Source organism: Cinclus cinclus, chromosome 3 (genome assembly GCF_963662255.1).
Source record: "Cinclus cinclus chromosome 3, bCinCin1.1, whole genome shotgun sequence".
NCBI lineage: Eukaryota > Metazoa > Chordata > Aves > Passeriformes > Cinclidae > Cinclus > Cinclus cinclus.
The window spans coordinates 76,809,323-76,824,654 of NC_085048.1; the positions used below are offsets into that span (position 1 = coordinate 76,809,323).

The window sequence follows — 15,332 nt, forward strand, 5'->3', positions numbered from 1 at the left end:
ATTCCTATGGAAATAAAAGCTCAGTTGCTACCATATCAAATAGGTTACAAATTTTGTATGTACTTGGCATATTAGATCACAAGAGTAGGTTAAGAATAATAAAATTCGAACAGTAAACTGAAACAAATCACTCAGTAGCTTCTCAGCCTTCTAGCCGAGAAAGACAGAAAACGATTTTGATTAAGAATACTTTTATGAAACAAGCATAAGCCAGTACACTGAGCATCTGACATTTAGAGTTGTATGGAAAAGAAGGAGCAAGTACCACGTGAATTTCACAGACTCAAGGCACTGCTGAAGTCAGAAAAAACTACTGAAAAGTTAAAACAAGCTCTTGCTTTCTATTACTTTTTAGCCTTGTGTAGTTATTCTAACACTTCATTTTCTCCTCCCTCCTGCTCCTATTGACATATCTATCTTCTAAATCCATATTACTTCTCACTTTTCCTACATATGTTGATAAATTTACTCTTTTATGCAAACTCATTATTATTTCTTTTTTTTACTTTGCCTCCTGACTACATAACCATATAAATTGATGTCAGATTTCAAGTAAGGTTTTAAACAATAATTTATCTCATTATTTTGTTTCATGCTTTGGTGACAAGTTATAATGCGAAAATTCTTAAATATTAAATTCTTCCAGGTAAACTTTTATTACATTCTGTTGAAATACAAAATACAAAATAAGAGTGGCAGTCCACTTAGGCCAAAGCTTCTTGTATGAATCGTTAGTTTTGAGGGAAAAGAATAAGCCAGGTAGCATGTGCGCAGATTTCCATCTGCTCTTCCCTTAAACCTACTGAGGATAATATTCTATGAAATTACATTGATCTGAATACACCATTTGCTTGAAACTGACCTATCTTCTTAACTTCATGGTCAAAGTAGTTTTTATTATTCATCTTTATTATGAATATTTTGCACTGATTGTACTTACTACATCATAAATACTTCTAACAAGAAAGAAGTGTAGAGAGGCTGCTACTTGTATAAAGGTTACAAAATTATTTCCTCTAAAAAAAAATAGTTAGCAGTGATTCAACCTGGGAGAGAGAACTGAAGGGCTATGAATTACAAAATATGAGTTAAGCACCTTACAATAATAAAAAAAACTCAATGTTAATAAAAGGAAACCAGTTACTTGTTTTGGAATCAATATCTTCTAATTCTTTTGAAGTACTTACTTCTGTTTTAATCTGATATAAGCAGTTGATAAATTGTTCCAGGCTTCAGCATTCTGGAATGATAAAAGGAGAAGTACCAAAACATTTATTCCCTTACATTGTGCTTACTTGATAAAAACACAAAAGTGAAACTACTGCCAAACATCATTAATTTTGCTAATCACACATATTGACACATAGCTTCTACATGGCAGTGAAAATATGACATTGAAATACAAATTATTACATTAAAATTGAAATAGATAAATATTTGACTACTTCAGCAACAATCAGGTATATAAATATCAATTAACTGCCTCGTGTTTGCAATACACTAAGTCAGCTCTTGCCTTCACTCTCAGCTGTATATAGGCACCTCTTCTAGGATCTAGCTGGAATAGCTGGAAAGGTCAGTGCTCCCAGCAGCTCATCACTTCTCACTAGCTGGAAGCTACTTAACCTGCACTACTCTCTGTTACTGGACATACATTATCTGATGTTCCCAAAGGCATCTCAGATAAAACCAGCAGAAATGTGCAGAGATGATTCCTGCCCTTCGCCTGACACTGCTGTAAATGTAAAGCCTTATCACTGAATTCAGCAAAGTGACAACTGGAAATGATTGAAGAATAGTGTCTCAGCACTGCAAGGAAATTACTCTGGTACTGAAAGCTATCCTGAGGCTTAAGGAGCATTTAACTCATGCTGGGAAACCTTTCTGAGACTTAATTCATGAAAATGGTCACTACATTGCTACAGCTGCAGATGTATAAAGACAGGTTTTGCTTCCAACCGAGAGCCAGTCCAGCACCTTTTACTCATAAAAAACCCACCACTTAACCCATTGAGAAGTCAGCTGGCTTGGTCATATGAATACAGTTAAATACAGGCCCCAGAGAGACAAGTGAACCCAGTTTTAGAATCGACTTGGAAGTAAATTTATTGCACTGAACAACAACAAAACAACATATAAAGTAAGAATTCCATTGCTGTCTGTATGAACATTTTTTCCCCTAAGGAAGTTATTGCCTTTTATAATAAAGAAAAAAGAATACCCTGCTACCTCTTACTGCTTTTTCATTCTTTTCTCCAAGAGAATGAATATAAAGAGTTTCTTTTTAGTAGATGACATTAACTTTAAGCAAGCAACAAGCTGACAGTCAGGCCTTCTGGCAAAAGTATTGTCAGCGTACTCCTCAGGTAATTCAGCTGGCACCATCACTGTCTGAACACACATTCAAACGACAGTATTGTACACATGCATGCCCTGCATCCTGAAAAAATGGCTAAGCTCCATTCTCCCTGTGCTCCTGAAATATAGTTTCAATTTACTTTTCATACATGAACTTGACTTTTCTTTTTTTTAGGAGAGTTTGATTACTTAGAAGACTAAATATTTTAATATAATTTTTATCTCTTTTTTTAGCTCTCCTCACAGTTTTGTCATTCCCTTTTGTCTATTTTAGAAATGTGTGCAAGCATAAAGGAATTTTTCAAATATATTATAACATTCACACACTCATACTTGGACAAAGTTAAGTACTGGATAAGTATTTTTATGATGCCTTATGACAAATATATATCCTTCATGAACAAGCTCAATTTATTCAAAGGGCTAAGGTTTAAACAAGTTTTTCATTATTGCTTTGCTTGTTTATAATGAAAACATCCTTGCTGCTTTTAGATAAGCCATCTGAAAAATTTGTTCAAAAGTACATACATCTGGTTCCAATGTCACACAGCGCTGAAATGCTTTGGCAGCACCTTCGTAGCCTTCTAAAGCAATGTATGCACAGCCCAAGGAAAACCATACGCCTAGCTGGAGAGAAAAAAATAATGGTTACCTATATACATGGATTTTTCAGCACAAAATAAATAATTAGGCTTGGGAGAACAAACAAACAACTCTTGCTGATTTTTATCCATCTTCAGCTATAATAGTATTGTACTGGAAAAAATAATATCCAGTACATTGATTAGAGAAAAACTTTAGGTTTACAATTTTAATAAATATGGATAAATAAAGGTGTTGACTGCATGAAGACCACTTATTCATTTGCCAAGTGCTCTTTAATAGTCCATTTACATTTACAGAACAAAGTGATAGCTATTTAGAGGTTTGCATATTTTGCTTTAATTTGTGAAAAATCCCCATTTGCTTTATACTATTACAATTAGGTCAAATGATAAACATTAGGGAATGTTTTTCAAGGTAATCACATCTTACAAAAAACATCTCAAATGACCAAACAGGAACAGTTCAAAATTACAGCTCTTTCTACTTGTCAGAACATTGAACTTCTCAAGTTTCGATCACAATGTTCAGAGACAGAAATGTAGTTAAACAATGCCTCGCACAGAGAGTGGAACTTTACCAGTCCAGCAATCTTGTATTTAAACCCTTTAGTTGTTACAACCAAATACCTCTCATCAATACAGATTCAACCAGGGAGGAGAGCTCAGCACCTTCTTTCTACATTCCCTCTTCTGAGGGAGCTGTAGAGAGCAATGAGGTCACATCTCAACTTCCTTTTCTCCAAATTAGAAAAGCCTGCTCCTCTCAGGATGTTCCTGAGAACACCTTCCAGTCAGGCCTTTTTCCAGCTTTGTAAATCTCCTCTGGATGCTTTCAAGGATCTTCACATCCTTCTTAAATTGTGGGGCCCAGAACAGCATACAATACTCAAGGTGAGAACTGCAGACAGCAGGATAACCCTCTCTTTTGACCTGCTGGTTTGCTGTGTTTGATGCATCCCAGGATGCACCGCCCTCTTGGCTGCCAGGGCTCATTGCTGGCTCACACAGAGCTATGAACAGTGGTATGATGCATGAGAATGGTACAAAGTTGTAGCAGGGGAGGTTTAGACTGGACATTAGGAAGCATTCCTTCACCTAGAGGGTGGTTAGACACTGGAACAAATTTTCCAAGATGTGGCTGATGCCCCAAAGCTGTCAAGTGTTTAACAGGCATGTGGACTATGCCCTTAAATATGTGCTTTAACTTGGTCAGCCCTGAACTGGTCAGGCAATTGGACCAGGTGATCATTGTAGGTCCCTTCCAACTGAAATAGTCTGTTCTACTCTAAATAGTATCAGATAACGGCATCAATTTCAGCAAAAGAAAATTTCATAGCTCTCCAACAGCAAGTTCCTGATTTGGGTAATTTTCAAAGAGTGGCAAGTTAACCAATATTACCTTTTATAAAAGTACCATAATTCAGAAAATTAGTAAACCCTAAGTACACTAACAGAACATTTTCTGACAACATTATGCTTTTTAAATGCATGCAGTCAAAACAAAACCAAACAGGACATTTTATAAGGTGCTGCAAAATCAGTCCAGGTAGTACTACCCTGCAGCAATAAACTCAGCCATTTCTCCAATCTAAATGCCAAGGAAGAAAAAAAAAAAAAGCTTTTCTTGGGAGGTTTTTTGAGAGGTAAAGAAGTGGGGAAGAGGAAAAACAGCAGGATTAACTCCATATTGCAGCACAACAACATATTATTTCCTGAGGTGTCTGTTTAATATCTATATTCTCTAGTGTTTTGGATACTAGTTCTGCAGCAGCTAACTCTGATAACTCAGGTTCTCCTTAGGAAAGAATAATGAATATTTAAACACAAAAAATTACCTTAAAAAGCTTTTTGTTTTTTAATCAGGGATTTTACAGGGTTGAGGATAACACTGTTGATTCATATGCAAGGAGCTTTTACCTTTACAGGCTAATTCCAAACTCTACCAAACATTCTTACTCATTCAGAAAATGAGTTGTGTCCACTTCTAACTCATTTCCGTACCTTTGAAACCCAACTCATATCTGCTCCTGACTTGACTGTTACAAAATTTATAGTTAATCTGCTTCAAAGCTCAGATCTCAGAATACAAACACATGATACTTATCTTTGTCAGACCTAGCAGCCTGGTGGGCAATCTTCATCATACTGAGAAAAGAACTGAACAAGTTTGACAATAAAGATACTCTTTTGTTTATGTGGGTCTAAGTGGATGGCCCATCCCTGGAGCATGTGGATAAATAGGTGAAGACCGAATTAGCAACTACATCTGGCCTGGGCAAACATGAAAACCTACTTTTGAGCACGGTCAACCTGTCACTTTCATGATTCATAAATTCCTCAACTCATCAAGGAAGAAACTCCACATGAAGAGAAAACTATATTTCTCAAATTTCAGAGGGCAATCCTAATAGTAAATAACCATATAGTCAATCTAATTTTTTAAGGCTCTTTTGTCTACCAGCACTGCCACATGAATGCTATCACATTAACTCCCCTTTATCTTCTTTTTAGGTCAGTAACAGGAAAAGCGGGGGCAGAGACAGGAGCAATCAAGTATGAAATTGAAGGTTGATTCCAACTTTATAGCTCAGGATACAAGTTAAACAGTGCTTCTGTAAAGGGTGAGAGAAAAAACAGTCACAGCATGTGCGGCATAACAGTCTCACTTCTAAACTTGGGCAGACTTTCACCACTGGAGAACTGACTGTGGGAGCTCTCTGACCTCTGGACTTATCTGTCAAGCCTTGGATGATGCTCATAGTGAAAGTACAAGAGAAATACATCTGTCATCCACAGTTGTGTACTAGAACAATTCTGTGAGCAGCAGTGCTAATGAACACGAGTTTCAGGTATATTTGAACTGCAAAGTTTTCATTTCTTTGTGGATTCCCCAAAGACTGACAGAGTAATTGGCTTATACAGCAAACACCTAACCTCCATGATCTCAGCCACATTTTTAGTTGGCTAAAAAGTACACAAAATTAAAGGAGGGTTGCAAGAGAATGATTTTATCTGTTACATAATTTGAGGAATCAGTTGATGCAGTCTAAAAATCTCTTCCTTCAGAAAGGTTTCTAATGACCACAAAAAAATTAGAATTTCTTTGTAACATGGAGTCCTTGTTTACCTGATTAATTATTAACAATTCTGGCAACAAGTTAATTAATTAATTAATATTTTCCTTGTGTTAAAGTCCTTTTATTTAGAATAAATTTCCATTCTGCTTTTCACCCACAAGATGCCCTGGAATAGGAAACAATTCATTTCTGTAGTCACAGAATAGAGACAGAATTTAGAAGACAGTTAAGTCAATCTGCACTATCTAGCTGCTCAATCTGTTTGTTTGAAACAATTCAACTGAATCTTAAAAGAGCTTCCTAAGCAACAAGAGGAGGAAATGTTCACTTTCCTATATGGACTGGCCTATTTTTCTTGGATTTCCTTTCATTCTAAACTTCCTTTGGATAGGAGACAAAATAAAAAAGCATTTCAGCAGAATATTTCTCCGTTTTGAGGCCTGTAGGCCATCTTCTGAAGCCCTTTATTATCTGGAAGTCCTCTTGATTTAAATAAAATTCCTATCTGAGTAATATATATTTCGCTGGCATTTTTAGTCATTTTGCTTTCCATCCTAAATATGTTTATAAGCTATCTGGAGTTCATTTGAATAAAAATAGGACTCTGATTCATTAGAATAAAGTATGTCAGCAAAATACAAAAGAGCTTCAGGAAAATGACTTGAAAGGCTGGAGGCCTTTAAAATTTTTCTAAAGCAAAAGTCCAGTTAGTCACACAGAACTTAAAACAGCAGCTTCAGCAATGACCTTTGAGGGGCAAGGAGGAGGAATACCCTGGTTTTGTATGGACCAAGAAATGGCTATAAGGAGCCCAATTTATATAAATGAACAACCACAAAGCTTTTTTAACTTCTTGAGACCTTCCACAGGGTGAACCTTATTGGGATGGGATGTAGTGGCTGAGAAACTGAAACAAGATTACAAAAGCTGTCTGCAGAATAGCTTGCAAAGATCAGCAAGAGCAACCAGCCTCATCAAGAGAACTTTTTTCACTTTGGTTTCAGTTTTGATGCACTGTTGTAATAGAAGCTACTGTCATCACAAGTGTAACACCGTGCTTCTCAGTGACTCCAGAACAAGACAGACCAGAACACCTGAAAAACAGTTCTGTGAAATACAGACACCAGAGTTTGTAACTCAAAGCCAGGGCATATTCAGACAGGGCAAAGGGATACTTTCTTTATCATCTGAAGTCTTCTTGTAACTGTTTTGCTTTATACCTTGCCCATAATTTATTTGATGGTAATTATTAATTTGCAGTGGCTTCATCTCTTTGAAATTTCTTTGAAAGAGCTCTACAGGCAAAGATCTACCTGCATGCAAAGACCTGGATGCAAAAGGATGTCTTCATTTCATACTACCATTTCTAGCCAGTCTTCCAAGTACATGGTGAAAATTTTGCTAAGAATAATAATATAAACTGTTATTTTGACAACTGTGCCCAGAACTATCTTTTTAAAAGGTGCCATCATTCAAAACTGAACACATGAACTAAAACCAAAGCCATATGTGCATTATTTCCCAACCTGCATAGGGTTGATCTGTACTGAACGTTCAAAGCACTCCACACATTCCCTGAATTCCCGGTTGCGGAGATGGAGGAGGCCTTTGGAGCGCTGGGCACGGGCGCTGCGGTGCCTGGAAAGCTCCCAGGCCTTGTCATAATACTGGTGGTCTTTAAGAACGTCACCAAGCAAACAGTACAATCCTGGTGTTTCCTTCTTCTCTAACTCCCGCCTGAGTATTTCTTCCGCCTGTTAAAGAGCAAAGAGAAATCAACACATAACGAGACTATTTTTTTTCAGTTAATTACCTACCTGAACAAATACTGCTTTAGCACCTTGCAATCATCAGCTGAAGATTAAGAAGTAGGGCTAGTGAGGAAACGGTATCTTCATCCAACACAGCATCAAAGATAAAGTCTAGTAAGAATCTGGTTGCAAACTGATGTTTGTAAAATACTTGAGCCTAATATGGTGCCTTTTAATTTAACACAACAAGGAAAATTAAACCATAAAAACAAGAAGCAGCTTACTCCTTTCTTTACATCTTAGGTCTGTATTCTGTCCCAAGAACAAAGATCAGTCCTGGACATCAAACCTACAGCTAATTCACGGCACAGTATCAGCAGCATCAAGGTATCTGCAGTCCTAGAAATTCATTCATATGTCCTAGTAAGTACTATTGCAATTACACTCCTTCCCTTTTCTCTAATTGCTCTTTTCTGAAAATTACTATTTCCACTCTTATGTCTGAAGACACATGGACTTTCATACTGTCAGATGTGGAAATGCCATGCTTTTATGTAAAATGCAGAAATTGTAAATTTATCCAAATGTTTGAAATAAAATATATTCAAAATATATACAGCTTTATGAAAAGAAGACACAAGCTGTGTCTTCCAGACAGCTATTATGGGCTGTAACTAACTTTCAAAAGCTATTTTTCCCACGGCCACTATCTTTGCTCTAACAATAAAACTATTGTTTCTTTTTAAACAAGAGATACTCTGCTTTCTGTGGCTTTTTGAAAAGGTAAATACACTGGATAGATGATCTGTTGTTCAGACTGAACTATTACCTCAGTCCCCCACTGCAAAAATGTAACATACACAATTCACATCAGTATAATTTTTCTCTTAGAAAAGATCCACTTGAACTATCTAAATCAAGAAAGATCCCATACAGCCTGCCACAGAATTAAAGTTTGACATTGTAACTCCAGTCATTCTTCTATCATAGCTCATTTACCTAAAAGGAAATCTGACATCACCTCTATATCTAAATTAATACTGCTTTTCTTGTGTAAGAATTGCTTTCTTCAACCTTCAGACAATCTTTAAAGAAGCAAAGCCTTTTACTCCAATTAGTAAGATTCATCAAATCTATCTTAAAATCATCTTTAGAAAAATGGCTGATTTACTTCGTTTTGAAATATTTAATGCACAGCAACTTTAGTATCTCATTCTTACTATTATTTTTGTAATGCAACAGTAAAGTCTACAAATATTTGAAGTGCACAAGTGCGAAGAAGGGTTTAGATTTCTAGAAGAATCTTAAAAGTAGCAAAAATAGAATCCCATTAAGAAGAAAATTGGTGGATAAATATTAGGAAAATAACTTGATGGCAAGTGTTTTTAAGGGGCTGTGAAGCAATTCTCTTAAAAAAGCCAAAGAAACTATAATTCAACATTTAGAATTAGCTCAGCCAAAGCACTAGAAAAATCTCGCCTAACTAGAAGACTAGAAGACTTACAGAATCATAGAGTGGTTTAGTTTGAAAGGGAATTTGAATATCATCTAGCTCCAGCACCCTCCCCATAAGCAGGGACACTTTGCTTGAGACCAGGTTAATCAAAGCCCCATTCAGCCTGGATTCCAGGGATTTGGTTAAAGTGCAGTTTACTTCCTCTTAACTCCCTCCATTAGTTGCTATAATTTATTAATAACAGACATTAAAGAGGATTTTTCTCTTCTAGAGCAGAGAGAGCTGAGTGCTTCATTTTTGCAGTAACCACATTAGACACTAAAGAATAAGGTGGGGGTTTTTTTCCCATTCAGATAAAGAAACAAGATTGAAATATTGCTGTATAAGTAGATACAAGGTGAAAAGTGCATGGCAAACTGCTTCTTCACCACTTCCTCTTCAGGGCACTCCCAAGCTCAGATTGCTATCCTGTGGCAATGCCTAGACTAGAGAGACTAATTAGAGAGACTAATCACTAATGATATTTCACATAAAAGAGCACAAAAACATCATGTTCTGGTCTAAGTTTACAAGAATTCATTGCCAACATAAATACTTCAGCACATAGATAAACCAGAGAATTAAATAAGCAGAAGTCTGAGTCTTTTCTTCATCTGATTAGCTATCTGATCACCTCTTTGGCATGTTGCAAACATTTTTATTACCTAATAAAGGCCAGTAAAAAGATCAAACTAGAAGAAAACCCCTGTGTTATCAAAATATCTGCCTTCTAGAAAACTAAATAATACTCTAAAACTGGATTTCTCATTTTGCCTAGGATTGGGTTGGCAGAAGGTGGGGGGATGGAAGAAAAAGCCTTTCTCCTAGTTTTTAACACAGTGCGTTAACATATATAAAAGAAATTTAGCTAGTAGAGATTTATTATTACCCATTAAATGCATACTAACTATTAATAAGCATGTTTATAACTAAAAGTTATAACTAAAATTAATAACATTTGATATGAAAATTATAAAGTAAAATATATCTTTTAAAAAAAAGAAGCTGTATAACCCTCACTGACTGAATCAAGTGCATTTAAAACAACAATGTTTTTTCACAGCACAATCTGCACCAGAGTGGATGAAATTCAGTACTCACTTCAAAAGTCACTTGATTTAAATACAACAAAGATTTAGGCTCTTATGTTGCCTTCTGAACTACTATGAGTAGTATGGGAATTAAACAAGCAACAATTCACAAAAATCTCCAATCAGTAAAGAGGGGCCTAGTTTAAACAAAAGGTGGGGCCTCTTCATTACTCACTACACAGACTCCTGGACACCAAGTTCAAGATTCATCCAGCATCTGGCTTCCCAACCCTAAACTTCCACTTGCCATCCCATGCATGCTTTCTCATGTTTTTATTTTATATATTTCCTAAAAGACCCTATTCACTGATCTACCAGCCCTATTATTTTACAACTCATTCCTTTGCTAGTTCAATTTATTTCCTAAAATGCCTTCAATTTTCTTCTTTCACATAATTTGCTTGTCAAACAGAGAAGTGGCATGAAGAAGCAGAACAGAGGAGCATAGAAAAAGGCCCTGAGAGAAAAGGAAAAAGACTCTTTGGTTTTCATTTCATCTTCCCTGTTATTTCATGCAAGACCTTGGGTGAGACATTTACTCCTCCTTCTTAGCTTTCTAACCATGTACAGGAGTACTTATCTGCCTTCTAACTTCTGTTACTATATACAGTGGAAATTAATCAAGTTCTTGAATGAGCTCATGTGCTCATCAGTGCAGTCTTGCTTCACATCTGGGAAGCCATACCTGGCTTTAAAGGTGGGCTTTTGAGATCTTGCCATAATAGTGCTTCTTCACTCAAATGTTTTGAGGTATCTGTGTCATGCAAGACAAGAAAAATAACCCTGTAGAAGGTGTCTTGCTGGGGTATGTTGGTCTAAAACCAGACTGTATCATGCTGTATACTCTCATGAGATGATGGAATGGAGGTAGAGCTGAATACAGGCTGTTGTAAGATGGAATATCCATTGGATGCCAAATGGCAGATCTCACTAATCTATCAAAGGTCAGCAGACCTACCATGTTACAGAATTCCTGCAAGGGAGAAAGGCCTCACTTCAACTGGAAGAACTGAAAAGTCACATCTCTGGTTCACCCTTTCTTTTTTTTTTTTTTTAGCAGGGAAATAGTACCATTTTTAGGTGGAAGAGAACTCTTACACCTTAGAATCATCCAGTGTTAATAATACTCTTGAGATCTCTGGGTCCCTCTCACAGTTAAAGGAAGGGAGAGCGGCACTTTTCAACACCAGTTCTCACTATCCACGTGGAGGCATCTCCTTTTGCAACAAGGATGTTAAAGGAATACAGTGAGTAAAATACTTAGTAAGAAAGCGACAGCAACTATCAATATATTGTGCATTCAGGTTTTATAATAGTTTTTCCCTTGTTCTATGCCATTTTGCTCACTGCCTTGCACTCTATCACTCTTCTGTTGACTCATGTTATAATATTAGATCCTACTACTTTTGTTCGGGTTATAAAAAAATTAACATAGAGCCAAATCTAGTAACAGTAACAAATCCTAGAAAAATTTACTAAATGTTAGTAACATCTTACTCTGCAAAATTTGTACTGCTACATGGCCCTACTATAACCAAATGAATTATGTATTTTCTAACAGCACAATGTTAGAAGCTTCACATGGCCTTATCAACGTGGTCTGTTTCTTAACAGCAGATAATTCCAAAACAGGAAGAAAGAAGGTATTACTTTGATGCGTAAGTACTCATCACATTGGTATTTCTGATATTTAGCAGTTTTATTAGATTTTTGAGGATTTAAATTCAGGTTTTCTACAAAAAAAGCATTTGTGATTGAAAAACATACAGAAGTTTGATAAATAGAGTTTTTTCTTTTCCACAGATACACGCTAAGCTCATTAGTGACTTGGATATTTAGTGGCCAACATACTACTCCAGTAGATTTTTGTGCATTTCCACAAAAATACCTACCAGGTTTAAAAACATCAAAAAACTTCCAGTAAATATAAGCAGTTCACACTCTGAACACTTCTCAGTAAAGAGCACAGATATTCTTTCCCCTCAGTGCACAGCTACATGTTTCTAATTTTCTGTCATTTTTGGTCCAAAGCTAGCTTTTCTCCAGCAATACTGTTATTTCATACTTACACAGCATTTTCTGTTTTTCAAAGCACAGCACAATCCTTCATTCTGAAGGCATTTCTAAGCAGTTTCCTGTGTCAGATATCCTGTCCTATTCCCCAAGTGCCATTTTCATAACTCCCTAAGGGCAGTTTGTGAATGTAACTAGGACAGAATGCATTTCCAGGAAATGGAAAATACTGACCTCTATTTCTCCACTGTACTGAGAAGATTGTGATATTAGCGTGCTATCCCCAAGGCATGCATAATGTGGCACAGAATTTGCCAGCAAGACATATCTGTCAGTTCATAATGAACAAAATCTAGGCTTTGGTGCATGGCAATTAGAAAAAAAACAATGCAAGTATAAGCCATTCTGCTTTTTTTTTTTCCTATCAAATGAAATTATTTATCACTATTCATTAAGCTTCAATTATGTTAAAGCATAGTCTTTGTGCTTGTGGTATCGTAAAGGCACATGTACATTCATACAATTAATGCTACCATATACCAAACAGAGGCAAAGGAAGGGAAGAAAAGAAAAGACACTATTTTTGCCTGAAATTGAGTATTTATGAATATTTAAATACAGTTAGAAAACACTGCTTGATAGCATAAGTTCCTGCTACAGCCTGTGTGAGAGTTTGCACCAGAAAGAGAATACAGCTGAAGTTACATACAAGTAGGCATTGCTTCCAGGTATAATTTTCTAAAATCTACCTACAATTGCTCTAATAGTACAAGCAAAATAATCAACAATAGGAAGATCAGAATAGCGTTTTACAAGCAATTTTAAACAGTCATGTCACTGATAGGCAGAGTTAGGTGATGGCTTTTAATTGGCTTTGGAGCTGATCACACACAGTGGTAGCAGTGCTAAAGAAATGATGGAGAATTTCAGGAAAACATCAATACAGACTTAACAAGTAAAACCTTCTAATTTTAAACCACTTCTTGTCTCAAGTGTTTGATTCTGTAATTTGAATATGTTAACAATAAGTAATTAAATACATCAAACACTGATATTACTCCATCTAAAGTGTTTTCTAAAACTACAGTTAATAGTTTGAAATCAAGAAAATTAATATCCCCCCCAGACAAAGTTTCAAGACTCCATGATGAATGATTGCTACAGCTTTCTTGAAATGCCCACATTGCTGTCTATCCACAGTAGTTAATTGAATTACCCTTGAATGCTTTCAAGGATCACTACCACAATCTTCTCACATCTCAAGCTGCTTCTTATTTACCAACTTCTATTTCATGTGGCTATTACTCCAAGTCATTTTTCTAGCATTCACAGGTTATGACAAGCTCTTATGCCATGTGTCCATTTTTCCTAAGCAGATTTTCCTGTGATGACACCCCTGTAGAAGTGAGTGCCATCAGTGATTTGCCAGCTAAAGCCAGCCAGTCCTTCCCCCTTCAGATGCTATTTCAAATGGATCTCAGCTATATGAAACATTTTTCTTACCTTTCCATGTTGTCCTGCTCTTTCATAGCAGATTACTGCATCTTCCCACATTTCCAGCTCCTCAAATATTTGTAAAGCAGAGCTGGTGCATCCAAGCTCAAAAAGCAAGTTTGCAAGCTGGCGCTGGAAAGATAAGAAATTACAGGTAGCTGAAAGTAGCAAATAATGTCTACAATTAAAAAAGATATTAGAGGCATTTCTGACACCAACAAGAAGCAGACAGAAAATATTAAATTAATCTCCTGAAACTTCAGGTTGGAACCTCACACAGTGCATATAGCACAAAACCCCCCACCAACTGAATAAAAATTGTTGTGCTTTGAACAATTTAACAATATAATACAAAACTAGAAATGGACATGGCAAGAACAAATTGACAGAGATGAACTTCCAGCCCTTAAATGAGGCCCATGCGGCTGGAGAACAGCTGCAGCAGGATGGTGGGAATGCCAAGCGAGAAATAGAGGCCAAAGATGCGAATCAAAGCCCCTTCTAGCAATGCTTTTGTCACAGTAATCTGCACCTGTGGAGAAACAAAGATGGAGAGAAAGGCTCTGATACAGTTCTGTTCAGTAGCTGTGAGAAATCTGTTTGACTGTCCCAAACAGCCATTGCTAAAGGGCGTTGCTTTTTACCCAAATCAATATTGGATTTGAGTTTAGGTTCAACTTCCTAGTTGAGTTTTCCTCACTGTTCAGTCAGCCTCTTTGTTATTTCAAATTCAGCTATTATTTCAGTGTACTAATGAAAATAAATGAGTAATGTCTTCAATTCAAAAACAAACATGGCATGTTTTCATGACTTGGAAAAGTCATCTTTGGTTTTTATTTTTTAAGAGAAGATTAAAATTGCAAATAGGTTTTAACCTTTGAAGAAAGGGTAACACATGTACTACGTGTGACAGACAAATTTGTTTGCAAAAATAAATGGGAGCATTCTCTGTATGGACAGCTACTAGTGCGATGATACCCCACACAATTAACCTCTGCAGTGGACTAGGTGATCCTCAATGGACTGCCTGAAATTCTCTACATACGTCATGAACCTATCTTTATTGGTTTGGGTTCAGTATCTGTTGCAAATCCAAGGAGTTAGTAGAGGGAACAGACTAGTAGTAAAAAAATTTATATCTGGCTACAACTCTTTGATATAAATACATAATGAACTCTGAAAATCTCTTTGTTAGCTTGGCACTAATCACTTAGGAAAAAAACACTTGCCATTGTCTAAAACTAAATCTCATTAATGTTTAATTAAATTTTCTCAGTTATATTTGGTAAATTTTATATATGCAATGTGTCTTCATTAGTATGACTAGAAGACTGAGTCATCTTTCATTATAAATCCCTATTTTAGCATTGCTATATTTGGTTTAGAAAACTGGTGTGTATTGAAAATGTTACTCTGACAAGTGGAAATTAAAACCATATTTGATGGTG

The 15,332-nt window shown here is 36.2% G+C and overlaps 1 protein-coding gene across 1 annotated transcript in view; it reads right to left on the reverse strand.

Annotated features, from left to right (window-relative positions):
• Positions 1 to 15,332, reverse strand: part of TTC27 (tetratricopeptide repeat domain 27) — a 112,902-nt gene that overhangs the window by 16,397 nt on the left and 81,173 nt on the right. Inside the window, exons 12-15 of the mRNA XM_062489184.1 lie at positions 13,894 to 14,016; positions 7,567 to 7,794; positions 2,887 to 2,985; positions 1,188 to 1,240 (exon numbers count right to left, since the gene is read on the reverse strand). Of these exons, the coding sequence (XP_062345168.1) occupies positions 1,188 to 1,240; positions 2,887 to 2,985; positions 7,567 to 7,794; positions 13,894 to 14,016 (503 nt within the window). The remainder of the gene's footprint in view (positions 1 to 1,187; positions 1,241 to 2,886; positions 2,986 to 7,566; positions 7,795 to 13,893; positions 14,017 to 15,332) is intronic.